General features: G+C 39.4%; 2 protein-coding genes across 2 annotated transcripts; one reads left to right on the top strand and one right to left on the bottom strand.

Moving 5' to 3' along the window:
* Positions 1-1,612: 1,612 nt before the first annotated feature.
* LOC107089060 (cathepsin E-like) lies at positions 1,613-8,082 on the top strand. Its single transcript, XM_015381587.1, has 9 exons — positions 1,613-1,681; positions 1,971-2,151; positions 4,793-4,910; positions 5,220-5,338; positions 5,426-5,625; positions 6,189-6,314; positions 6,403-6,547; positions 7,479-7,577; positions 7,800-8,082. Exons 1-9 carry the CDS (start codon positions 1,626-1,628, stop codon positions 7,971-7,973), a joined length of 1,218 nt encoding a protein of 405 aa, XP_015237073.1. The 5' UTR covers positions 1,613-1,625; the 3' UTR covers positions 7,974-8,082.
* Positions 8,083-8,267: 185 nt separating this feature from the next.
* On the bottom strand, positions 8,268-26,321 carry best3 (bestrophin 3). The gene is made up of 13 exons (XM_015381586.1): positions 25,979-26,321; positions 24,459-24,553; positions 22,163-22,250; positions 19,833-19,978; positions 19,485-19,639; positions 17,918-17,995; positions 17,630-17,782; positions 14,007-14,087; positions 12,010-12,161; positions 11,729-11,819; positions 10,550-10,668; positions 10,141-10,401; positions 8,268-9,047 (listed from the first exon to the last, which is right to left on the bottom strand). The coding sequence occupies exons 1-13, from the start codon at positions 26,128-26,130 to the stop codon at positions 8,660-8,662; spliced, it is 1,959 nt and encodes a 652-aa protein (XP_015237072.1). The 5' UTR covers positions 26,131-26,321; the 3' UTR covers positions 8,268-8,659.
* Between the last annotated feature and the right edge of the window lie 1,137 nt (positions 26,322-27,458).

The raw sequence follows: 27,458 nt of genomic DNA, 5'->3' as shown, positions 1-27,458 counted from the left end.
TTTTTAACAGTGTCCTGTCTGGCAATGTGGCAATAAGAATAATTGTCTTGATGCCAAAAAGAGCCCAACAGATTTTATTTTCACAAGAGGAGTAGTACGGCTATCACCATAGTGTTCCGCTTGATTTATGCATATAAATTGCTTTATTATAATTGATGCAGGGTGTTTTACAGATTATATGGACACTACAATGTAAGTAGAACAGGAAAGGAAAAACAGAAAAAAAGATGAAAGAAAGAGGAGATAAAAGGGAGATGACGATAAAACATCTTCAGTCTGCTTCATCACCTGCAAAGAGATGTAAAAAGAACAGCATCTAACTTCTAACATTGCACCCTCACAGATGAAACATCTGATGTCACATGTATGTAAGATCTGACGACTAGGAGCAAATACAAATTTTACAGTTCTCCACATTTATGGACTTATTTGAAAAAATCTGACCTAGGCCTATATTTTTGACAGTTATCTTACCCCATAGGTTCCACCAGTTTGGAAAATCTACAGACTGACATTCTTTCCCATTCGTTAGAAAACAGTTCCAGCTCAGTCAGGTTAGGCCTGGGCTTTGACTAGGCTATTCTAACATGTTTGATGCTGCTGAGACGCCCCAGACTTCAAGTCCTCTGCAGGTTGTCTTAATCTAAATCCATTCTTTATCAAATAGAGCTGGTTTCCTTTGTGCCTTTTTTAAACAGTTAGCATTACCCCTTGGTTTTTTTATTTTTTTATTTCAGAAACTTTTCTTTCACCACTTTGCACCTTGAAGGTGATAAACTCTGAATGTGCTTATTCCCTTTTGAATAAAAACAAAACAGAAGTAAGACTAATGTTTGTTATTTGCAGAGCCTGGAGTACCCAGAGTTAACTCATGCATGCACGGGGAAACCATGCAGAAAAACCTCAGGCTGGGATTCAAACCCAGGACTTTTCCACCAACTGCTCCACTGTGCAGTCCTGTTTATGATGTTCAGTATTACAAAGCTGGCGAGGTTACTTAGATGAACCTGGATGCTCTTTCATTTAGAGTCCAACCGGAAAAGATGAGGTAACATCCAGAGACTCTTTTTTTCTTTTTTTCTTTTTTTTTTGTTTAGGTTTGCACAACGTTTCCATTTGCAGGATCTAAATTTCATCTCTGGATGCAGCTGCAGTGTTTTTCTACGTTTCTCCTGAACATGCATCACAGAAGCATGACGGTTGATCAGCATAAAGATACCTTCTTATTATTGCATCTTTTACCTATTGTTTTTCAAAACCCCAAGACTAATTTTGGTTTGCTTTAATGCATCTGCTGTGGAAATCATGATCTTTAAAAATTGGAAGAACTTTTTTTTTTCTCCACTTATTCTGATTCTTGGGGAAAGAAACTGAATCTTTCTGTTAATGAAAGATACATGGTTGTATATTAAAGTGTAGCTCTAAAAGAGTTTTTTTCTCTGTTAGCAGCTAGAATTTGAAGTCTTCTGAACAGATTGGTTTGATTCTCGCCAGAGAGCAGCTGATTCCTGTTTAAAGGAGGGGTTTCTCCCTTTTGTATGACATCCAATCAGAGCAGCCAGTTGCTCTGATAAACCTTTGGCACATCTGCTGACCAGCAGTGTGTCGCACTGACCTGGACCGACATGCTGAGGCTGCTGCTCCTGCTGCTGTCCACATGGATGGGCTCTGCCACGGTCAGGTAGGAAAACGAACACTTTGCATCCAAACTTCTGCCTGGATTTCCAAGTTGTATCTTTTTTTAAGGTGAAGGAGGCTAAGCCAGCTGAATCCTTTTTTCTGTATTTTAAGCTTTTAAAATGAAAACAATTCAGTTTTTCCCTGAGAATCATTGATGAAAGAACCTCAGACTTCTTTGATGCCCCATATAAAGACATTCGAACTGGATGGGCTGTTTTTAACAGGGACATCAAGTTTTCAGGGACCTAGACAAAAGCAGCATGTCACATCTTAAAGGTTTATCTCATCAGGGTTCCTCTGAGGCGGGTCCCCTCCATCCGTACTCAGCTGAGAGCCCAGGGCCTGCTGGAGGAATTCCTGAAGGACCACAGACCTGACATGTTTAACCGCCGCTACGCTCAGTGCTTCCCACCCGGGACGGCGTCACTCAGACTCGGACGCTCCAGTGAGAAGATCTACAACTTCATGGATGTAAGTGAAGGCAGACCAGGACCAATAAGAATCAGGGCCTATTTATTAAACGGGAGGTAAAACTGTTCCACTGTGACGACAAACAGTGATTCACATTTAAGAATGGCCTAGTCAAAGTCCAGACCTAATTCCAAGGAAATCTGTGGCAGGACTTGATGTTTTATGTCCAATTGGACTGAGTGTCTTCAAACATGCAAAACAGAAGGAGATAAAACACCAAAGACCTTCGACAAAAAGAAGAAAGAGAATGCAAACCACAATTTTATTTTTTTTATTTTTAAAGACTTTTAAAGTAGTTTCCTTCCACCTGATGGTTATGCTCTACCTTAAATATCATATTCTCATCATTACACAGACAAAGATGAAAACTTTGAATGAATTTGACTCTATGGTCTGGTGAACTGTAAAGTGCCTTGAGATGACGTGTTGTGAATTGGCGCTATAGAAATAAACTGAATTGAATTGAATTACATTTTAGTTAAATAATTTAGAGTAGCTTAACAACACCTATAGAGGTCACTGTTTTCTAGATGTATCTCTTTTTTGACAAAAGCCCGTTTCTCCTCACACCACTGCTGTAAATGGATCAGCCTTGTTGCCTGCTGTTATCACTTATATCTTCAATAGTACAGAGATCAGGACTTTATAACATTCTCTCTAAAATGTCTACTTTGTTGACTTTAAACATCTCGAAGAAGCAGTTGTTCTTAGCTTTATTTCCCGGGCTGACAGAGCCGGACTGGGAGATTTTTTGAGGCCAGGAGTCAGTCATGAAACCAGGCCCCCCTTAGGTAGTAAAATAAAATAGGGCTGAGATCTGTTTTGCTTTGTGAGGACCCAACTGCAAAATTAAACAGGTTTTTATTAACGAAAAAGTATGTTTATTTTTTGTATATTTGAGTTCACCTTCAGCTGTGACAAAACATCCAAACCAAGCAGAGGAACAGACTGGATGTAGAGAGCAGCCAGGGATCAGCTGTTTTTCACACTGAGCTATTGGAGCTCATCAAAGCAGCTCAGGTGTCTTGATGAAAACAAAGTAAAACTAATTAAGTCAGTCTTTCTCTAATTTTTGTTCCCAATTCATCATGTTTAAATGTGATTATAGGACCAATCCCAATTTTATAAATACAGGTTTATAATATGGTTTAATTTTGTATTTATTTTGATTCCTTACTAACTTCCAGGCAACATATTTATGGTCTTTTTTTTTGTTTATACATTTATAAAAATTAAATGCTCAAGTGTTTACTTTCCCCAGACATTTCCTCCACCTCTGCTTGGCAAATCTGAGTTGTTCTGAGTCCAACAACATCCATAACCTTGTCCACAAGTTCTAGGAGCGTCCCCTGGTCCTCCTGTAGGTATGTGCCTGAACCACCTCCCGAGAAAGACGTATCCCGGTGGCATCTGAAAAAGATGTCCGAGCTACCTCAGTTGACCTCTCTTGATGTGGAGGAGAGGCGACTCTACCCTGAGCCTCAGCTCAGAACTCCTTAACTCTAATCTCTAAAGGACTGCCAAGCCACCTTCTGGAGAAAATTAGTTTCAGCCCCTTGTGTTCAGGATCTCATTCTTTAGTCATGATCCAGATTTCATGGCATAGATGAGGGTAGGAATGTAAACAGACCGTTAAGTCAATAGCTATGCCTTTTGGCTCAGCTCTCTTCACCACTACAGACCAAGTCCCATTGTATTGGCAGCCACTCCAATTGCTCTATCAATCTCCCAATTCATTCTTCTCTCGCTCGTGAACAGGACACTAAGATACTTTAACTCTTGAGGCATGAACTCTCCTTCGACTCGAACCCACCTTCAGTGCTCTGAAACCCTTCCATCAGGCCATTTTAAATGCCTCTGGTAGGCCCTCCAAGGCAAACAGGCTCTGGATGACAGGCCAGACACAGAGCGGTTCAAAAAGCCCTTAAAATGACAAAGGGATTGAGGCTTGTGATGTTGGCCCGTACCTCACCTTGAAGCCAGGCCTGGAGTTGGGGTTTGTCGGTGAATACCTGGTGATTGGGTTTCTCCTTGCCAAACCAAGCTGGGCCAACCCCCAAACGGCCAACCCTGAAAGAGTGATGTGGGCCAACCCCCAATGGGCCCATCACCTATAGGGGGAACCATGAGGGACCATTGCAAAGAGGATTACAGTAGCAGGCAGAAGCAGATGTGAACCAATCCATGGACACTTGAACTGGCTGGACAACCCCTTTCATTTTCACCAAGGTCCATACCTACCTCCCTGAAGTCTTGGCTGGTTTCTGGTGTTCATCAGCATCTTTCCCTCTAATTAACTGAAATGCTGTGAATAAGCCTATCATAAAGACATCATTATCATGCTTTTCAATACAAGCCATTGTTGCATTGCTTTGGTGTGGTCTGCTGTGGCTTGTTTTTTATTATTGTACAAAACATGACAATAACCTTTTCTGTAGAGTCAGCTAACTGACTGCATTTCTGATGGTTCAGATATCTCAGGGTGCAAATAATTTTTTGATTGGTTGGACTCAGTTTTCTGGATATTAAAAGGGAATAGTTATTTCAAAATAAATATGTAAGAGTTTAGTAGGTTCATTTATTGGTGTGCGAATATGTGGCAGAGGTCTGGTTTGGTAAACGCTGTGCTTTTGCATCCTAGGCCCAGTATTACGGCGAAATCAGCCTGGGAAATCCACCTCAGAACTTCTCAGTGATTTTTGACACCGGGTCAGCTGACCTCTGGGTCCCATCTTCCTACTGCGTCAGCCAGGCCTGTGGTATGACAATAAAGGCTTGCAATTTACCCTGTTCAACAGTGCCAGATACCTTTAGTGTCTGGATTAGAGTTTGTTATTCTTTTATTAGAGGGACAGAGATGTTCTCCGGTCAGGACAGCATGACTTTGATTCAGTTTGTTGCTAACTGATAAGAAGTTCAAGGTCTGTGTATTTAGGAACATTTGAACTGAGCCTCATTTTGGGAGCTTCTCTCCCTTTTTCACAAAATAAAAAAATGAAGTTTATTTGACTTTGATGGAGTGAATCTTTGTCCTCTTATGTCATGAGTTGGTATCTGACTGTTTCCAGCGTTGCATCGGCGTTTCAAGGCTTTCGAATCCAGCTCCTTCCGCCATGACGGAAGAACATTTGGAATCCACTATGGATCGGGGCACCTGCTGGGAGTGATGGGCCGGGACACGGTGAAGGTTAGTCCCTAGTGGATCTCTTTTTACATAATGTGAATGGGAACTGAAGTGTAATATTCCCCTTTTTTTAAATGTGATCTGTGCTAGATAGGGGAGCTGACCACCTTGAACCAAGAGTTTGGGGAGTCCGTGTACGAACCTGGTGCTACGTTTGTAACGGCAAAATTTGACGGCGTTCTGGGACTGGCCTACCAGTCGTTGGCAGAGATCCTCGGAAATCCTGTCTTTGACAACATGTTGGCACAGAAGCTAGTGGACGAGCCAGTGTTCTCCTTCTACCTCAGCAGGTGCTTTTTATGCTTGGGGCCTCAGAACAGCATCCTCCCAAATGGCCAATTTGCTTCATCTCTATGCATTAATTTGATGTTCCCACTTCTTTATTGTTTAAAGAAAACAAAAAAATGGTCGTCCTTATGTACCCAAGCAACACCTTTCTAGTTTGGTTAGAGCATTTCCTATTTAATTGACTCATTTGAGACAAATCTTCACTAATTGGTCCAACCAGGAGTTCTAGTTTAGGAAACCGGTCTACAGTGCTTCATAGAGAAGCTCTCAAGCATTAACGCCAGCTTGATACTGATTTTGAGAAAGTCCTGAAGATAACTACCAACAAACCTGTATTGCTTCTTTGTTTTTTTAGAAGTAGATAATCTCTCACATGTTCCTTGAAAGGTTTATTCAAGAACAGCCAATCTAACCATGTTGAGAGATGTCATAAAGCTACAGTTTTTGATTCATTCAGTTAAAATTCTATAATAAGAAAAACTCCAGTCAAGAATTGCGGTTGTAGAGTCATGGTATTTATTGTATATAAATTATATGGATCACTGATGGGGATTTTTATCTACAGGAGAACAAAGACCAGCGTCCCAGAAGGAGAACTCCTGCTTGGTGGAATAGATGAAAGTCTGTACACTGGACCAGTCCACTGGCTGCCTGTGAGCGCCAAAGGATACTGGCAGATTAAGATGGAAAGGTGACTTTTTTCAACAGTATTTCATGTAAAGGCAGGTGCAATTTATTCCACCACCACTAGATGTCAGTATGAAATGATCGTGTTATAGTGTGGCAGTGCAAGGCGTGAGCTCCTTCTGTCCTCGTGGATGCCAGGCCATTGTTGATACTGGAACCTCCCTCATCGGTGGACCAACCAATGACATCCTGACTCTGCAGCAGCTGATCGGAGCCACGCCCACAAATATTGGAGAGGTAAAGCTGCTCCTAATGAAAGAACACTTGTAGAAACAGCTGTTTTTATTAATTTATCCCTTATTAATCAGCCACAGTGACCTAAGCTAAAGTAATGACTCTGAACCCTGGATCTCAGGCTCCACAGGCATTAAGGCTGATTATACTCAGAAACGAGACCCTCTGCATGTGTGTCGCAGTTAACGCAGATATGCCCCGCCCCTTTCCACAGACACTCTGCTGCACCTCTCCGAAATTGTAGGTGACCGCAGACAGTGCCGCAGACAGGAGGCCTCTGATTGGTCAAATCTATATCCGCTCTACACTATGCGTATTTCCTGTTTGGTACCTTACCGGCTTGTTCTGTTTGTATGGTCGCCATTGTAGAAAACGACTTCTGGAAATGGTCCAGTTAGAAGAGCGAGGTGCACGAGAACGCTGGGACCATTTTTCCACCTGGATCCCCGCTCTTTTTCGCCCTCATGTCCCTCCGTTGTCGTACAAACTTGCCCCTTATGTATTTTCACTTCCTCACTGCCTCGTCCGTATCTAGACCCACAGCTTCTTCGTGATCGTCCCTCTTGCGTTGTGGCGTAGAATAATATAGCGCAGGCAGTACTTTAAAATTGAGCAGAAATCTAAAATATTTGCGTCATACCTGAGACAAGCTCACTGTGACACACTGCTGCGGGAGTATAACCAGCCCTTTAGTCTTTTAGATTATTTCTTGCTGCTACCAACCACAGTTAGATAAATGGGTCATTAAAAGGCTTCTGCAGCATCAATGGCTGAGGAGGTAAAGCAATCCATTAAACCAGGTGTGCTGGAGCAGAGATGCATCTAAATCATGACAGTCTGTGGGCCCAGAGGACCAGGCATGAGAATCAGTTCATCTTCCGATATAAAACAAATTTCTGATGCAGCTTTTCTTCTCCTAATGTGTTTTTTTCAGTTTCTCATTGACTGCGGCAGATTGTCCAGTTTGCCTCACGTCACATTTCTGTTGGGAGGGAAGGAGTACACCCTGACATCAGAGCAGTATGTCAGAAAGGTCAGGATGTTTTCTTCTCTTCCTTCCCCCATGCATGCTGATTGACAAAAACACAGAAAAAGTACAATAGAGTGCACTCCATCACAAAAACAATAAAATCTGAAAGGGAGAAACACTGAATGCTTTAATACGTTAAAAAAGGGCCTAGGAAAGTTAACTCTTAATTCTAGTGATGCAGAAATTTCACCTTAAGCTTCCTCCTTGTTTTTCTTTATCCATCAGGAGACGTTTGGAAACAGGGATCTGTGTTTCAGCGGCTTCCAGGCCATTGATATTGTCTCCCCTGAAGGTCCACTCTGGATCCTAGGAGATGTTTTTCTGACGGAGTACTACAGCATCTTTGACAGAGGACATGACCGTGTTGGCTTTGCTCAGGCTAAACACCCCGTTGAATGATGAGTACCTTTCTCATGCAATAAATTTCATTTGCCGAGGTCCTTCTACCAGCCAGAGGAGCCTTCATTTATAACAAACGACTAATACTCAAAAGCTATTTTTGGATGTGGCCAAAACTGTCAAATTCTAACGATTTTCTTGTCCTGTCAAGAAAATGAAAATAAAAAAAAAACAAGCTTCACACCAAGAGGGGGAGGTTTGCTTCTTTGACCCCCAGATTGCCATATTAAAGACTGCAGTTTCTCCTTTGGCCACTAGATGGCAACCAAGAGGTCTTTATCTCAGCAGTTGATCAACATGAACAGAAAAGCATCCACAGATTTAGCTTCTGCCACTTCTTCTAATTTTATTTAGAATTATTAAAACCTGTTAACCAAGCATGTTGTTTCCTTTTTATTACATTTCTTTTTGCACCCTCTGCCTTTTTTCTATTCTTTTACTAAACCTTAGTGCAGCTTCAACATGAACCATAGAGATCCTATCATGAGGAGTTATAAGAGATTAATTTGGTCTGAACCACCAGGTCCTCCTTTGAACCCAAACTCCTGACTTTTAAATATGTGTCGAGAGGCTGGCAGACCCACAATTTAAACCAGAACATGTTAAAGATCCATCCCCCTTACTCTGAAGAACAGCTCCCATCGGGTCTAGCTATGTTGCCAGTTTATCTGGTCATTAACCACCTCTCATTTCTTCTCCAAACTTTCTGGCTGAGAGTTTGTATCATTGATTTTCTGGTTCTGGTCCGTTTCTTCCATCTCCTTGTCTTCACTGCCTGCCATTCCCTGAAACTCAGTGTCGTAATCCGGCTCTGGCAGCTGAAGCGTGTTGATGGTTGGACTGGGTGATCTTCGGCAATGATGGCGACCCAGGCCTCTCTTCCGGCGTCCCAGTCCCTTTGGACTCGGTAGGCTACGGACTGACGCCTTTGAAGCCTGCCTGGAGAACTGCAGTGAGAACTGACGTCCCCTTGGCCTGATTGGGGGGCGACTCCTGGCGTTGACGGTCGTCCAGCGGAACTCCCTGGGTCCCAGTTGAGTTGGAGAACAGCATATGGAGCCGGTTCTAGAGAAACTAGAATTGGAGCAACCAAATACAAAAGATTAACTGTTACTTTATGTCTGGACTTTGGCTAGACCACTTGAAAAGCACAAGTTCTTTGTGTTTATAGCCACTAAGAGGACGACTTGCTGGTGTTGTGAGGTCGGGTGTTTCTGCTTTGCCGCTGCTGATACCAGAGAACTCATTCATGTTCTTTGGGTTAGCAGAGTAGGCCAAGGTCACCCAGTTACTCCATCCTAAGGTTTTGCTGTATAAGGCAGCAACTTCAAACATTTAGCGGCTTAATCCAACAATTGCATGTATGGAAGTGAAACAGTCTCATTGAAATCTGCCTTTTTTGTACACAGAATTTTAAACGCTGTATTTTTTTTTACACATTGAATTCCTTAAATTTAATTTTCATCTGGTGAAAATTCAGCTGCAAAAAATTTCCCTGCAAAAAATGTGCCTGCAAAAAATTTTGCTGCAAAAAAATTCAGGTGCAAAAACCTTGACCTTCTGGTGAACTCAAGGCAAAGCAATCTACACTGGATGCAGTCAAGCAGCTAGCCAATGAAATTAGCTCATTTTTTTGTAGCTGTATTTTTTGCAGGCAACATTTTTACAGCTGAATTTTTTTGCAGCTGAATATTTTGTGGCTGAATTTTTTTTGCAGGCAATTTTTTTGCAGCTAATCTTTTTGCAGCTAAACTTTTTGCAGCTGAACTTTTTGCAAGCAAATTTTCTGCAGCTGAATTTTTTTCAGGGAAATTTTTTGCAGCTGAATTTTTTGCAGGCAATTTTTTTTATCAGTTATGAATTCAGTGTAAGTAATTCAAAGTGTAAAAAAATCAGTGTTTAAAATACGATGTTAAAAAAATTCAGTGTTTGAAATTCGGTTTACAAAAAAAGGCAGATTCCAAATGAGACTATTTTTCTTCCATATGCATGCAGTTATTCTCTAAGGCTTACTGTAAAAACCTGCTTGAGATGTTTAGCAATTCTTTTAAAGCTATGAGGGTTTCTTTGTTCAGGGCACAACCAAAAAATTATTGCAAAAATGAATTGATACAATTAATGAATGTTTTAAGAAAACAATTGCTGAAACAATAAAACATTTGATCACCTTGTTGTTTCCATGCTTGGTGGCTCTTCAGTGGGGGAGTGATCCAAACCATTTTGATGTTTCCCAAATGAATCCCCGTTGTGAGCGGCGTTAGAGAACAATGGTGGGCTGACAACCAGTCGAGGAAAAACAACAGAGGACGAACTCTCAGGCGATGGGGGATTGCTGTTGACCTCCCTTAAGGTGGACAGGGTATCCAGAGACGACGGAGGAACAGCTGAGGAGGAGGGTGGCGCCATGTCCGCTGAACCTGGATTAGACCTGATAGAATGCAACCCAAATGCGTTATAGTTATAAAAACATTTGGACGTCTTTCTGTAAATCTGCTTTATTCTGCCTTGAAACAGCACAGACATTAAGCAACCTCCAACAGAGCATCGCTGTTCATGGGACTCTAATGCACCAATACCTGAAGTCCACGAAGAAGCTGCTGGTTCCATCGCTGCTGTGCCGTTTGAAGACGGGTCGAGGATGTCTGAGATCAGGAGGTTCCTGAACACTAAGGAGGCGTCGGACCCGACCCAGAACCTAAGAGATGGACCGCTTTAGACATGAGCTCTTCAATTCCCTATTTTTTATTTTTTTTTTTAGCTCTGAGGTGTTTAATTATGGGGGGTGTTAATTTATCCTCACTTCTTATCGCTTGGTTTTGTTACTTTACTTTCTAGCGTCAATGAACATGATATTAAACCTCAGTCTGTCCAAATATGTTAGAACAAACGCACATAGAAAGGTCTTATGTGGTTAGGGCCCTCTCAAACCAGCGTATGCCTGACGTCCCAGAATCTCCTAAAACGCTGGCATATGCAGAATTTTCTATGTATTTTTTCAATTTTGGGCGTATACATAGAGTATTCAAAATGAGTCCACAGCGTACTTCCAACAACAGCCTAACTTTTGCATTACGCACAGCAATGTACAGAAAGAAAGATTTGAAGTTGCAGCAGATTCAGTGTCATGTCTAAGGATCCATCACACTCACCTTCTCACGCACCCTATGATGTGGATGAAGTCTGGAGGAGAACTGAGTTTCCTCCTTTGAACCTCCTTTATACCAAAACGCTGCAAATACACCATTATACAGTAGCTGGAAGTTAGAAACATGTTCAGCTCTCGTCTGGAACATGTCAGATACGTTGATATGTGTTGGAGATCAGTTCTTGATAAGTTATGCATAAATTATGCACAAGTTACTCATAGGTTTTGGATAAGCTAGACGACATGACCTATGACGACATATTTCACCAATCAGATAACTTACCTATGCCAGCGTATGCACGTGTATGAGCATACGCTGGCATACATTAGGAAACTTTCAGCATGCTCAAAATTTCTCTAAGTACTCCCCGTATGTCGACTTGTGCCAGTGTACTTCAGCGTGCTCATAACCTATACAAACCTACCCATAACTTATCCAACCTATGCCAGCGTTTTACCAGATTTTGTGTTCGTCAGGCATACCCTGGCCTAAATCATCAAGGTGTGATAGGGGCTTTAGACTGTTTGATGTTTCACTGAGCTGCACTAACCTCACATTAGGGACAAATTATAAGTATTAAACTTTATTTAAACAGATGGAAAACTTTACCGACTCTTGTCGCCGAGTCAAAAAGGGCTCCTGTTGCTGCGACTGACAGTCTGAAACCTCGAACTCATCAAGCTGCAGGATGTCAGACAATCTGTAGGAGTGATTCACATAAAAATCGTTATTGTCCTAATAAGAATAAACATGAACTTATAAAGCATGCGTCCTCTAGAGGATTATGGGTGTTGTACATCTGTGACAAACTACGCTCTGCATTAGTAACACGCACAGGCCGGCAATCTGGGCTGAACATGTAAAAATCATAATTAAATGGTTTATTTGACCCCATGTCGGTGGTGGAACCGAGGAAAGAGGGGATGCAGTAATCTGCGGCGGCCAGGGTGTACGGCGGCCGAGCATCGCTGTCGTTCCAATACACGTCTTTGGTCATCTGAGGAAGGTTCATGTGCATCTCGTCCACTGCCAGCAGGGACACCTGAAGAAACAGGTGCGCAAACGAAGAGTTTTAAGAATAGTTTTTATGGCAGCGAAACAGTGAAAGTGGCTTTTTCACAAATTTATAGAAATTCTATTTTATTAGTCCAGATGATTTGGTACCAGCATATAAAATCTAAAACATGGTTTAGTTTCTGAATGTCTCCATAGAAAAGACAAAGTTAAACCGATTCTAAAAATGTCCCTTTATATTAAAGAGAATCCAGAAAACAAGTTTTTCAATTGCTGTTTTGATAACATGGTTTTTATTATTATTAACTATTTTTTTTTAGTTTACAATTATATAAAAACGTTTTTTTTATATATATATATATATATAATATTGATTGGTCTATAGCATATGTTTTTAAACTTTAGACTGGCCTCAAGGTGATTCAATGTAACGTAGAAAAATAACTACTTCTCCATCCATCCAAATTTTTTCCAAGTCAAGCCCCAGATCATTCAATATTTCAGCTCGATAAAACAGAGGGGCAGGGGCATTACTTATTGAACGCCCCTCGTATGCATCTATGGTAGTCAATGCCATAGGTGCATTTTCCTCAAATCCCTGCCTTGCTAAAGCTACAGTATCAAATGATCAAATGTTATATTAATCTCAATAGGAACAATAAAACTAGACGTTTAACTGCTAAGAAAAATAATAGAAAAACATTAAAGCCTGTTAAATTTAAGTTTCCTTATAATGACCAACTGCTTTGTTTCCTTGTGTTCATATATTTACATTCAATCTATTTAATTCTGAGCTTCTTTAGCTTTATTATTTTTAGGAAACCATCTTCTAAATCTAAATTTCAAACCCCTTTTATCTTAAATTGTAAATATGTTCACTTAGAAGTTTCAACACAAGGAACACTCGGAAACAGGAAGTACTTTTCTTTGACATTTTCAGCAGGAAGTGTCCTTATAATGTTGCAGCCACTGATCTCTATTTATTCAATGGAAAAAACTGATGTCACCTGCCGCCATCTTGGTACTCCCCATTCTCACTGAGTCGCCTGTAATGTGTTATAATCAATGTACCTTCATCAATGTAATCAATACATTTATTTTACATGCACGTCATAAATTTAGGGCTTTTGACCCATCATCCGATTGTGTGTTTGTCTAATATTCTTAATATCTGACTAAAGTATTGTTATGCTCCATTAATACACTTATTTAGTTTTGATGGATTTAATAATATATGATTTATAGACTTCATTGACTTCATACTGAACATGCAATGTGAAGTGCCTATTTTTTTTATTATAAATTACAGTAGTAGGTAACAGCAGGTGTGTATCAAAGCGATTAATCTACCTTTATTTTGAAAGCCTTAAGCCACCCTGAAAATGAGAACATCATGGTTCATTGTTTACATTCAGACCGGTCTAATTAGGGAGTACCAATATGGCGGTTGCCGACTTCAAAGCAGCGTGTATTATCAACGGCCGATCAGTGGCTACAGCTAGCTTAGCAGGGAGAGCTTGTCGGAGGAAAGTTACGTTTAATTTGTACTAAAATGATCCAAAATCCTTTAATGCTGCGTTAAAGATAGTGATGACACAAAGCCCCATTAACCAATTTGACACAACTCGATGCCATGCTCGATACTTTTGATACTGTTCAGAATGGTGCCATCTGCTGGATAGCTATGAGAACTGCAACTGACTGGGTATCCATTATTTCACGAATGAACTTGTTTGTTCAGTAATAATGATAATAGAAATTAATTGAAAAAAGTCTGACCTGTGAAATTGCAATATGATAAACAGCCCTTCTATGTGACAGTGTGGGCAGGACTTAAATTAAAGCCACACACAGTTTGAATGCATTTGCTGACCTGAAGGTTCCTGTCAATGATCCAGTTAGCTTCAAAGTCATCGTCGTCTTCTCCAAATGGGTTAATCAGCTGCTCCGCTACCTGAGAAGATAAATGTTTCTCCTTATAATTCAAAATGTTACACAAAAAACTTTTTTTTGACAAACTGTGTGAGGAGTTTATGTAGTTTAGCAGAGGCCAAAGAGGGCGTTGTTTTGACGACACAAAAGATAAAAAAACAGACGGTGGGTTTTCATATATTTGTTCTACTAGTGTTAAATGTTACAGAAAGCAAGAGTTTTAAAATGCTTATAAGGTGAAACCTGGTTAGTGGGTTTGTTTATCCTCTTCTAACCCTTTCTGTTTGTCCTTTTCTGACACCCTATCCCTCATGGGAGGCCTATTCCTGGGTCAGAATGCCTCAGTCTGTTATTTATAAGGTTACATAGTTTGTTCTTAATATAAATCTTACCTCAGTGAGTCAAGTGTTAAACAGTAATCATAAAACGTGCAAAAATGTACACAGAGTACATTAAATCGTAATGTATTTCATTTTTCACCTACTTGTGGACTTTCACTTTTTTTGATGGATTGTAGAAATAGTCAAAGTAAACTTCTCACCCTTCAGTGGAGCTTTGAAGGTCTCAAAGCAAAAGCAGGTGACCTCTTGTATAAATCCTTGTCACTGCAAGTTTTTCTTACATAGTTACAGTTATTTTGCTCTTTGAAGAAATAGTTGAATTATTTCTTGATTAGTGGTAAATTTAAGATTTAAATGTAGGGAAGACAGTGGATTTTAATCTGTTCTGAATTCAGCAGATACTTATTAAAAGTGTTGCCAACAAAACTGTCCAATAATAAAAGGTTTATTTCGGGGGAGTGGCGGCCTAGTGGTTAGGGCATAGAGCTTGGAATCCAGAGGTTCCGAGTTCAAGCCCAACTTCCACTTTGGGTCTCTGAGCAAAGACCTGTAACCCCATAAAAGGTGGCTTTGACCTAAACCCCCACAAGTTAGAAATGAAGAAGCCTCTTGGATAAGAGGCTAAATGTTTTCTAGAAAACTTCACGTCCAGTTAATGAGACTGAACTTTTTCAAGCTTGACCATGACCTGAATGACTGAGAATCTTCACAGACATTGGCTGATCGTTAATAGTCCAGGTTAATAAAAATCACTTTGAGCCACAAATGCTACGTGACCATTTGAGGAAAAGAGACGTATATCCATCCATTTTCTGACACGCTAATCCCTGCTGGTGCCTATCTCCAGCTGTCTGCGGGCGAAAGGCGGGACAGGTCGCCAGTCCATCACAGACAAACAACCATGAACACACACTCACACCTAAGGAGAATTTAGAGAAGCCGATTAACCTAATAGTCATGTTTTTGGACTGTGGTAGGAAGCCGGAGTACCCGGAGAGAACCCATGCATGCTCAGGGAGAACATGCAAACTCCATGCAGAAACCTTCTTGCTGCAAGGCAGCAGTGTTACCCACTGCCCTATATCTAGTTTAGACAATGTGATTTAATTTTAAAAAGGCAGCAGTTTTTATTGCATATCTAGGTTTTAGAATAAAGAAAAGTACATCACTTTTGCCAAAAAAGGATGTATTCCTCCTCTATTGTCAGCAATAATTGCGTAAAAATAATTGTCATAGTTTCTGACCTGATGACAACATAAATAGGGAAAAAAAGAAATATTTGTGGGACTTTTTTTGTCTTTCTGTTGTGAAAATGTAAGATATTTATTCCATAGAATTAATTCTAAATTCAGTATTTGTTATGGTATCAATAATAAAAACAATACAGTAGTTGTTAAGCCAGTTGTAGCTGTGAAGCTGCAGGTGGCAGATCCCTGGATTAATCATGGCTCTCATGTTGCTCTCCTGATTGGCCAGTCGCTGCCTTGTGATGGCTCTTTCCCTGAAGTTTAACAAACTTAGGAAGGATGTTGGAAAAAATCAAGAACAAGGCTAAACCTGAAGAGGAAGAGAAGACTGAGAATAAGTTGTGTTCAGATTAGGGCCCAAACAATTTATCGGAGTAAACAATTATCGAAATAATCATCAACCATCCATGTTCACAAGTCATTTTTTGCAAGTCCAAGTCAAGTCTCAAGTCTATTTGCGTGCTTGCTTGTTTCTCCTTGTGTTTTCATCTCCTTCACTGAGACGGTATAGCTTAAAGGTCACTATTATATCTATGGAATGATCATTATCTTGAACTGGTCAGTGACGTCAGTGCTACATGACTTTTTGACAGCCCCTGTGTTGTTGTTTTTTTTTTATTACCTCTGCTGTGTGCGGGTAAGGCGAGCGGCGATCAGTCAAGTTAGTAAAACAAAAAAACGCTTAAAAATATATATATATTGTTCACAAGTCGGAAATTGCAAGTCTCGTCGAGTCTGAAGTCCTTCAAATGCAAGTCTAAGTCGAGTCTGAAGTCATTAAATATGCGATTTAAGTGCAACACGAGTACGAGTCACAAACTCAAGTCCCCACCTCTGTCATTAACTAATTTAGTAATCAATTAATGCTAACTCGAGTTTAGAGACTGTAAAACATTGCTTTTGCTGACAGAGCGAACCACCTTGAGCAGCAATTATACCAAAATTGCAAAAATAATATGTTAAAATTTTGAATTTATGATTAAAAAAAACATTTTTCAGCTGTCAATATGCTCTATCCACAACTCCTCAAGGTGAAAATATTTAGATTCACCTTGTTTCATTTCGTAAAAAATCTTCTCTAAGGAACCTTTGGCTATCCGATTAATTATCAAAAAAATAATCCACAGATTAACTGATTTGCAAAATAATAATAAAAAACAGGATTTTATGTCTTTAATAATGCCTACAAATCACCAATCTAAATCCTTTGCATTATACAAACTACAGAATAATTTCTGTTGTAAATCTAGAGCAAATATTTAATTGACATCGAAAATGTGCAAAGAATTGAATAAATGATTCAACTTTAAACTTTGCTGCACTGTTTGATGCTGATGAAGATTATTTGTCATCCAGGTCATAGTCATTCCGTAAAAGTTTAAAAAATAATCCTCTGGACTTGGTTTCCAAGATTTGAAGACGTTTCTCCACCTCTCCAGGAAGCTTTCTCAATTCAAATGTCTGGATTCGCAGTGAGTTTGAGTCTTTATATAGACAAGGCCTTGTATCGCTTGGAAACATGCAAATGGTAACAGATGAGTGGGTCGTTTGGTTCCATGGTTACCCTGTAATATCTGAAGCCTGTCTATGATTCCGATGGTCGGTCATAAAAGGGGGGGATTGTCTCCTGTAATACCTGAAACCTGTCTATGATCGTTAAGGGTCGGATGCTAAGGAGGTATTGTTCAGCCGGTGAACCAGTGGATTGTTTTTTAAACTTTTACGGAATGCACCGTTTGATGCATATCCACGTTTTTTTTATTATCTTTAGACATTTGCATATATTTCCTCAACAAAACCACTTACTATAATTGTCCAGCATAATGCTTACATCGTTTCACATTTTATTTCTGTTTTCTGTATTTTTAAACTTCAGTAAAATTCTGATTCAGTAAAATATTAAAGCTGCTATTGTGTGACAATCCATGAAAGATATTAAAGCATTTAGGCAGACCTCTGAGAGAAACTCATCTGACCTTAAGCCAGCCGCAGTAAAAGAAAAACTGCAGCAGGGTGAAGATGGGGACGTAAAGGTCGAGGTCATGGCCGGTGTGACCCTGGGCGGGGTCGAGAAACTGACGACCGATCAGACAAGCGAAGAAGAAGGTGTAGACAGCAAGAGTGACGACCTGAAGACAGAGATACAGATTTCACCAGCAGCTCATCCCACCCAGAGCTCTGATTTCATTACACTGATTATCCCTGATGTGATTACATGAGCTGCATCCGTTTGTTTTGGTCTTTTCCAGATCTGCAGAACTGACCTGCGTATAAACCAACGGGACGCCGACCCAGTCGTAGCCGAAAAGAGTCGCACACCACGTCCTGAAGAGATTCATCTCCTGAGCACAGAGAGGAAACAGCTGTTTGTCACAGACATCAGATTTCTGTAAGCCGATACAGTAAATGGAAAAACGCCGTCATCCTTCCCTCTGGGACCAAACTCAGTGTCATGTTATACCCACATTTCTGCTTCTATGGTCACTAAGAGGACTATAAGTGGCTTCCCATTGCAACAGAACCTTTTATTTCTACTGTGAGGTTTCTGAATTTCCTTTTATGTTCAACTGAAAAGTTTCAAATCTTTAGCTGTGATACTAGATAAAAACATCCAAGTAAATAGTTTAAATTCAAGTCTGAATTTAAGAAGTAGAAATTGTCTTTACCTCTAATTCTTTTGTTTGCATCTATATTTTTTTTTTTTTTTTGTGTGTGTGCAAGCTGTATTTTATAAATACGTTTATATCCAAGATGCAATGAGAAGAAACATTTTTTATATCAAATGTGACTCACTTGAGATTAATTATCTATGGATTTACCAAACGTCTGTGATCAAACAGGTGACTTTTTTTTTTTTTTGCATCTATATTTTTTTGCGCTTCAATAGTTTCTACCATATTCATAAGAATGAAACATTTTTTTTCTGAAAATACATAAATGAATAGTCGACACAAAAAAAATTTACACACAAAAGTGAGTGAGACATGCTGTGATCACAGAAAGTAAAGAGCGACAGAGTGCAAACCTGCTGCAGAAACATAAATGGTACTAAAAGACGAAAAATATGCAAAGGAAAAATGCTTCAAGCAGCAAAAACGACCGCAAGTTCAGAAAAGCTGCAAATTAGTGCTGCAAAACAGAAAAAGGGGAGACAATCCTCTATAGATACAGATATATAGATATCTCTATAGATATAGGACAGAGCTTAGGCTAAATATCCGTGGGTCAGATCTGTAAAAAAAAAAAACATAAAAGTGAAGCCCATGTGTTTAGGTGTTGAGTCAATATGAGGTGGTCATCGTCTCCCTCTAGTGGTGTGGAGGACTCCTGCCATGCAGCAATGGTTTATTTCTCTACATGTGTTTTTTATGTTAGCATAATTTTCTTGGGTAGCTTGTATTCGCAGGCCGTTTGCTCTTAGTTGCTCTATTGTCTGTGATTGCAGCATTTCTCTTTTGCAGCTTTTTTTTGGTCATTGTCGCATTTTTGTGGCTTTTTGATTTAAAGTCTAATTTCATGTGTTTGCAGACCATTTGCTCATCTTCGCCTACATAATTCATGAATCCAAAGACATAACATTACAGTAGAATAAAGTTAAATCTATTTAGTATTATGTTATATTATGTTAAATAATAGGTTATTGTTTGATCTATTTTTATTAATAATATTTGCAATGTTAGTCTCTTTTTAATCTTGACAACATTCAATGATGAATTATTTAGATATGATCAAGGCTATAAATCAATCAGAACTGTTCTTGTTATTAAGAATGAAGAATTTCTTGCCATACATCTATTTTCTTTTCTCATCTCTGATTATTTGGTTTCTCACATTCAGAATATTCTGCAGGACGATGTTGTCTTGGATGCGTCCCTCTTGCCGGGCTTTAGACGCCAGGTTGGAGAACCAGACGACAGGTATCCAGTACTTGAGATGAGGAGAGCGTACGTTCTCAAACAACTTCCTCTCCTCGGGAGTCATGAAACCTACAGGTGGAAGGTAGGACTAATCAATCCCTGTCTGGAGCTCACAGTCCAGCTCTAATTGGTCATTAAAGAGCCAATTCTAAAATGCCTCATCTGAGATAGACAGAACCCAGACCTGTCATTCACCATTTTTCCCTTTGACGTTGTGTGCCCAAACCTACTAAACTCCATGATGCATTAGTAACCCTCTCACCCGCCTCAACCACGTGATCGATTGTGGGGAACCTCTTGCAGACAGCGGTGCTGACGGAGCGCAGGATAAGCAGCGATGTCAGGTTGACATAACGTACCAATGTCCGTCGCAGAAGGCGTCCGTATTCATCTTTACCCTGAACACAGCTGGAGGAAGCAGAGAAAGCAAGCAGTTTAAGTATCACATTAACAATAAAGCTGCCGTTTTTTCATTGCTTGAAACTGAGCAGGTATCCTGCACATTTTTATGTGATCTAATTTGGCATTTTGGCTACTTTAAGATCAGGATATAATGTAAAAGTCTTTGGAACATGTTTCTATGTTACATAAAACATTGAATCTGAAATGTAAACCAAGAAGTCCCAGAAGATGCTGGTCCTCTGGCCAATTTGGTTATCTTTAAGAAGAAGGCTACCTGTTGGCTGCGAATCAACTAAACCACTGTTACACCTCTGAGCCTCAAAATGGTTCAGCCAGAAAGCAGAGCTGACAAGTAATTATTATTATTTTTAATAATAAGCGGCTTTTTGGACAGTAGGCTGACATGAAAGGGGGTGGACCATGGACCATGGTCGGATTCGAACCCGGGTCTTCCGTGTTGAGGACTAAAGGGCTGGTTATTCTCCCGCAGCAGTGTGTCGCAGTGAGCTTGTTGCAGATATTTTTAATTTATGCCAAATATTAAGGTAGGGTCTGCGTTATGTTATTTCAGGCCAAAATGCAAGAGGGACAAACATGAACTAGCTGTGGGTCTAAATAAGTCCGAGGCGGTCATGTCCCTCTGTTGTGCGACAACAGAGGGACATGAGGGCAAAAAAGAGCGGGGATCCAGGTGGAAAACAAACCAGCGTTAATGCCTTCGTACATGGGTGGTGTGCTAAACACTGCGTCACATAAGCACGCCCCTAACATGTAGGTTTGATGTGAAAAGGAAGGCTCTGTTTAGCCACACCTGTCCCTCCCTTTTTAACGATGCCAGTTTTTACATGAGAAAATATCATCAAAGAAAACAGCCTTAGAGTCAAATTACTAAAAAAAAAAACTTTTGAAACGGACTTTTTGGAGACCAAGGTAAAAACTTTGATGCACAATGAAGAGGAGAAGGTATATCTGTTAAGATTCCAGTTTGTGTGGGTTGTTTTTTTGTGTTTTCCTCTCTCCACCACCAGGTGGTGCCCTGTCCTCGTTGGGCCTCCCTGCACACCTGAGGCTCGTTGGGTCATTACCAGGGGAGTACTTGAGCAGTGGGCTGTCACCACCTCAACGCCAGAGTGTTTGCCAGTATTGGGAAAACTTCCTGTGTTACTAAGCCTGGACCTTCTACCCCTGGAAGGATTTACTGAGTCTCACTAAGCAAGGGGAAAACCTCCTCATGATCCGTTCAAATCCACTCCTGGAAAACCAAGTGACAGTCCGCTCCTTTACTCCTCTGGGTCCAACATATGTCTGCCTGTCCGTTCTCCAACGAGTTCCCTCTTCTCTGGATTAAAACACTCTACAAACTGGATCCAAGGATAAACCAAGAGCCCCCCAAAAGGTTTACTGTTCTGGTTCATCAGTCCGCTGAGTTCCAGCATTGATTCCCCACAGTTTCAATCTCCATCAGTGTTTGCTAACCTACAATAAACCTGTTAAACTTTTATCCTTGGTCTCTGAGTGGTTCTCTGCATGTTGGTCAGATCTTTAAAGACCACTATGACAATTTCTTTGGAACTGGAGTCTAAATCTCAGTGTTTGGTTAGTCTTTCTAACTGAATATGCAGCAATTACGGACTGTTTTGTGAGTCCGAGCCTCTGGGATGTTAATATGCAACGGACACACAGATTGATGGTGCTGGTCAAATTGGGACAACAGGCTGAAAAAGAGCCTGTTTTCCCATGAGTAAGTAGTTACAAAAAACAAAAGTTACATAAATGTACTCAATGGATGGAGCTCTCATTAAAAAACCCTAAACATATGGAGGTGATGACATTTGCATGTGTTTCAAACAGTACATGTCACGAAATTATGTATTTTGGTTAAACACCATTAGACGTGCTAAGCTAATACTGTATGTCATGCAAAGGGTTGTGGGCGACCATAAAGTTCCTAGGGGCATCAGGACGTCCCTATGCTAACTGTATTGGTGCTAGGAAGCATCCTGCTTCCTGATCCTAGCTCCTTCCTAACTGCAAGAACTATTCGGATAGCGCCTAGCATGATGACCGCGGACGGATTTCTGTTAGCTTTAGTGTCCTTATCGATTTCAGGTACGATTTCAAGGACGATACATTGTTATTGTTATTCATGTTTGGGCCTGCAGAGGGCAGAGCAGTGAGTTTTTTTCTTACCTTGAGATGAGGAACATGAGTCTGTCTGTCCAGGGTAGGTTACTGAACTGATTCCACCAGCGATTCACCACCAATGTTACATAAAAACCTAAAAAAGCCCAGAAATCATTTAGATCCTTCATCCTGCTTGAAAAGTAGAAAGTATTATCTTTTTTATTAGCAAATATACTTATTTTCATTAGAAGAACCTCCTAAATAAAAGTGATTTTTTTTTCGTTTTTAGCATCTGTTGTTTCCACAGCATCAGTGAGAATGAGTTTGAATCAGCCCCACAAACACTCATCCTTCTTTTAGCTGTCTGTTTTTTTAATGATCCGGTTCCATTAGCACTCTGCTAATGAGGCAACCATCAGGCTGCCCGCTCCGATCTGCTACCTCCTCACTTACAAAACATCCTGATTAGAGATTTTGGCCACTCTGGGTCGAGGCAGCTCATTATTGACTCATGCTTTCAGAACCAGACATTTCAGAGAAATCTAGACTTTAATATCTACCTCCTTCCTTACTGCCATTCTTTTTCTCTCTGTGTTTCTTGATTGATCTCAACGTTTTTCTGAGCAAAAATTATTTCTAATCATATCGACATGAGATGATTCACTCCAGATGTTGGTAACATCCCCATGGAATTTGCTCATATACGCACTGTACGACAGAGTATTAGGGCTTGAGATTTTTGTCATTTTTTTTTATTTTGAGAATAAATTTGTAAAATTACGAGAATAATGTCGTAACATTACGAGAATAAAGTTGTAAAATTATGAGAATAAAGTCATCATACGTCAACCCGTTTCAGAAAGAAAGCTTTCAGCTCCTACCAGTATATGACAGCTGACCAGCTCCACCAATCAGCAACCTGAGTCCACTTTGACAAGCTTCCCAATGTGATACTGCTGCTAAAAGATTTCCTTATTTGTCAAACCAGAGCCAAAGTAGAACTTTACATAATGCTCGAAATTCCTCATTTTAGTGAAGAAAGTGCTTCTTGTAAGAGTTGTCATAAAATACAACTTGTTTCTCATAACTTTAGGACTTTAATTTCATAATATTATGACTTTATTCTTGCAATTTTTTTCACTATTCTCGTTGTGAGTTTTTTCTCGTAATTTTTCAACTTTATTCTCGTAATTTTACGACTTTATTCTCGTAATGTTGCGACTTTGTTCTTGTAACTTTATGACTTTATTCTCGTAATTTTTCATGACTATTTTCGTTGTGACTTTTTCTCATAATTTTACGACATTTAATTCTTGTAATATTATGACTTTATTATTATAATGTTACAGCTTTATTTTTGTAATGTTATGACTATTCTCGTAGCAAATTTTTTCTCGTAATGTTATGACTCTCTGTTGAGTGACACAGGTAATAATAATTACACATGAAAGAAGAGTGATTTAAGAAAAACAAAACAATGAAAAACTGAGATTATAGATCCAGTCTGAGAATATGAAGAAATGCTGCCCCCTGTTGTTGGAAGTTAATACCAAAGGTTTACCTGGTAAAATTGTTTATTATTACCACTGTGTTACATAGGAAATATCTCTTAAAACTAAGGAATACTCCAGACCTTCACAGCTTTATTCATGGAAAATATAAAGTTACTTTACCAAAACAGCCATCGTCAAGAGCTCTTTTCACTTTATTTTTTTTTTAAATAAGGGGGCCAAGAGGAAATGTCTACTAGGATCTAGATTTTAAAGGTAAATTTTTTTTGTTTTTTGTTTTTTTATGAAGGAAATAAGCTATACTATAGAGTCTCGTGTAGCTGTCGCTACATAAGACTCCACTGCTAAAGGAAACGCATTCAAATCTGCCGGGCCACAATAGACAAAAAGGGTAAAGTGTCCACAGTAAGGATAAAAATTAAGATCCGATAGCTTAGAAGAAATCCACAGAAACTTTACGGTTTGAGGACAACATTTTAATTTTAAAAGGGCTCTTAAAAACACTGATAGTAGAGATATCAGACATAACAGAAGTCCAGTTAATTTAGCTTTTATTTGAATCAAATCTTGTAATGGAAATCCCTTTATTTTCCCACAATGGGGAAATTCACTCTCTGCATTTAACCCATCCCCTTGGGGAGCAGTGGGCTGTTATTGTGCGGCGCCAGGTGAGCAGTGTAAGGGTCTTGCACAGAGCGCCAGAGTACAGGCTGTGGGGATCGAACCGGGTACTTGCAACCTTCTCAGAGCACAAGTGAACTGCTCAAACCACTAGCTCAACACCCGACAAGTATTAACCAAATATTAACCAGAACTTTATAAGTGAAATGTAATAAGGAAAAGAGGCGTACCCAGGACGAAGGTGACGGGGATCTGCTCAGCATATCTGTCGCAGTAAATGGAAAGTTTCTCAAATAATCTCTTCTGTTGATCTGAGAGGACGAGCCTGGAGGGCAGAGAAGAAACCGTCAGTAACAGCTGAAAATTACATGAACCGAGAAAAAAGGAGAAGCGTTTGCTGAGAGATGTTTAACGTCTTCACTTTTCATTTAGTGGCTGATAAGTCTTTGTACTTTGAACAAATTTAACAATCTTCATGATGTACTAATTACCTGTATTTTAGATTTTTAGAAGCTTTTTTAAAGTCCTTCTTCTGGAATGTTTTAAGGATGCTAAATACTTGATGGAAACGCTACTTTAGCTGGTGTTTTTATTGGTGTAATGTAAAGGTGGCAGCTGATGAACTGATCAATGATATATACATTCAGTAAGACATTAGTGTTGAGCTGATGCCATTTTTTGGCCCTGATACTGATACCTGTTGGGGCAGTATTTGCGGATACTGATACCATCTGTTTGAAATTGATGTGAAAGTGAATCCAGTAGAACTTTTTATTTCCTACCTGGAATGGGTGACAATAGTTAAATAAACTTTTGGTTCTCAAAATGGTATAGGTGTCCTATTTGTCGGTACTCGCCGATACTGATAACTCCATTTTAGTGCTGGATCGGGACCCTGTCCGATACTGTATCGGTATCGATGCAACAATACAAGACATGTTTTTTAGTTTTGGCAAATAGAGAAAGAAACAACGTTTAAATATAAATGAAACTAAAACCTACAAACTCCAGGACTGATATGACTATAAGATTATTGTTTGCTTTCCTTTTATTTATTAAATAATGACAATCCACAGTTTGATACTAAAACATAGGAACATGTACTTTTTTTCTAAAACATATTGTTAGGTGGAATGAAATGGATACGAATAAAGATCTGAAAAGTGTGGCAATCATCTCAGGAGAGCTAAAGAGTGAAGTTAAATAAAGGACAAGATCCTGAACAGCAATGATGGAGACATAACACACAAGACGTCCATTTGGAAACTTTTTTTTCATACTTTCTCATAAATTTGCAAACATGAACCATAATCATGGATATTATTAGTTCTGCATGGAATCAAAAGTGATATTTTTCATATTTTCACCAAATATTTTGACACAGAATGGGCGGAGCTTGTACAATAGTTCAGCTCTCCCCTAGGGGGCGATCTATATATGTCATAAGTTCACTTTCCTTCAAAATTTTGATTTTCTACTATATTTCCTTACATTTCATCTGCAGATAAATGTTCTAAATCTTTTTCCATAAACACGTAAACATCTGAACCTCAAAGTAAAACTAGAAGAGACTTTAGACCCTGAGTAATGCTCTCTAAACTGACCAAGCATCATGAATCTTATTTAAACAAGGATACAGCAACACAGCAAACACACACCATGTTATTTTTATGCCTTTATGACTGTTTATCCATTACAATAATTTCTGTCTCAAGTTGTTTTAGTTTTAAATGGGATTTGAGTGTGTGACCTGTATACGAGGCTGAGGATGGTGTAGAGCAGAGCAAACAGGATGAACTCCCGGTACAGCAGCTTGTAGATGCTTCCCTTCCAGCGCAGCAGCAGTCGATGGAAACTCAGGAAGGTGGCATTGGCTACTTTACTGGAATAAGTGACAGTCATCCTGAGACAGAAACCTGAATCCACAGGGTTTCAATGCTCCCAATAGTTTCTCATGACTCTTGTGGATTTAACACTGTTTTAAAGAAATAAATCCAAATAACTGCTTTTATCTGCAGAACATCTCCAGTCTCTTCTTGGAAATGTTTTTCCATCCGTGTGCTTCTTTTCAGATTTGTCTTTTTTAGTTTGTTTTTTTTGCTCCACCCCCCATCCACCTCTCTCTCTCCACTTTATCTGCATCATGGAGCTGTCTAGTTGCCCAGTAATGCAAGGCAGCACACATGCGCTGTGGATTTTATTGATGAGCTGCTGAGCTAAATGTGGTCTTGTTTTCAGTGGTGTGTGTTGGCATAGACAGCTGTGGAGGTAAATGTGTAAAAACAGAAACAGGGCCACTGGCAGAAGGATTCTGTGGCAGAAAATACATGAAACCAGTTGGTGTGAAGCATTTGGCTTTATTCAGGTTGCTAAAGCAAATAAACCTCTAACAACTATTCAAACATATCCACTGAAGATTATTTTTTTTTATGTTAAAGAAGAGTATTTATCAGATTTGTCACTTTTTTCTGATTGGCATTTAGCTACATCTAGTGGTTGTTTGAGGAACAGCAGCTTTGGTGAAAGTCTTGTCTAATGACTTAAACATCAAAAAGGCCAAATAAAGCGTCTATAATGGTATACAGAATATTTGGACTGACTTTTCACCAATGGTTGCTCCTCTGTTTAAGTTTAATAAAGGTAAATAAAACAAACCCACATAGCAGAATAGATGTGAAAGTTGCATAAACCAGATGACGCAGTAGAGTAAAGGCTTCACAGATCATGTTACTAGAGGGAGCAGAAAGGAAAAAAAACACTCTTCTTCTGGAAATGGAAATTAGTTTTATTCCAAGGATGATTAAAGCAACTGAACTAAGAAGAATAAAAAGCTTCAGAATATAGTATCCTACTTTAAATGTTATTTTAAGCCTTTAATTTTCGACTTAAATACAATTAAAAACCTAAAATTCAGCTTCACAGAGATGTTGAATATTGCATCAAACCAATACTGCAATAAGATGTTTTTAAACTGTTAGGCATCTAAAAGGTATGTTTACTGCCATGTAACTGAGCTCCCTTTTTATTCTCATAATTTTACAACTTTATTCTCGTAATGTTTCGACTTTATTATCTTAATTTTATGACTTTATTCTCGTAATTTTACAACTTTATTCTCGTAATGTTTCGACTTTATTATCTTAATTTTATGACTTTATTCTCGTAATTTTACAACTTTATTCTCGTAATGTTTCGACTTTATTATTTTAATTTTATGACTTTATTCTCGT

This window comes from Cyprinodon variegatus, unplaced genomic scaffold (assembly GCF_000732505.1).
Source record: "Cyprinodon variegatus isolate N-32 unplaced genomic scaffold, C_variegatus-1.0 Scaffold237, whole genome shotgun sequence".
In the NCBI taxonomy this organism is placed as follows: Eukaryota; Metazoa; Chordata; class Actinopteri; order Cyprinodontiformes; family Cyprinodontidae; genus Cyprinodon; species Cyprinodon variegatus.
Note: the sequence above shows the minus strand (reverse complement) of the source record. Positions and strands in the feature narration are given on the sequence as shown.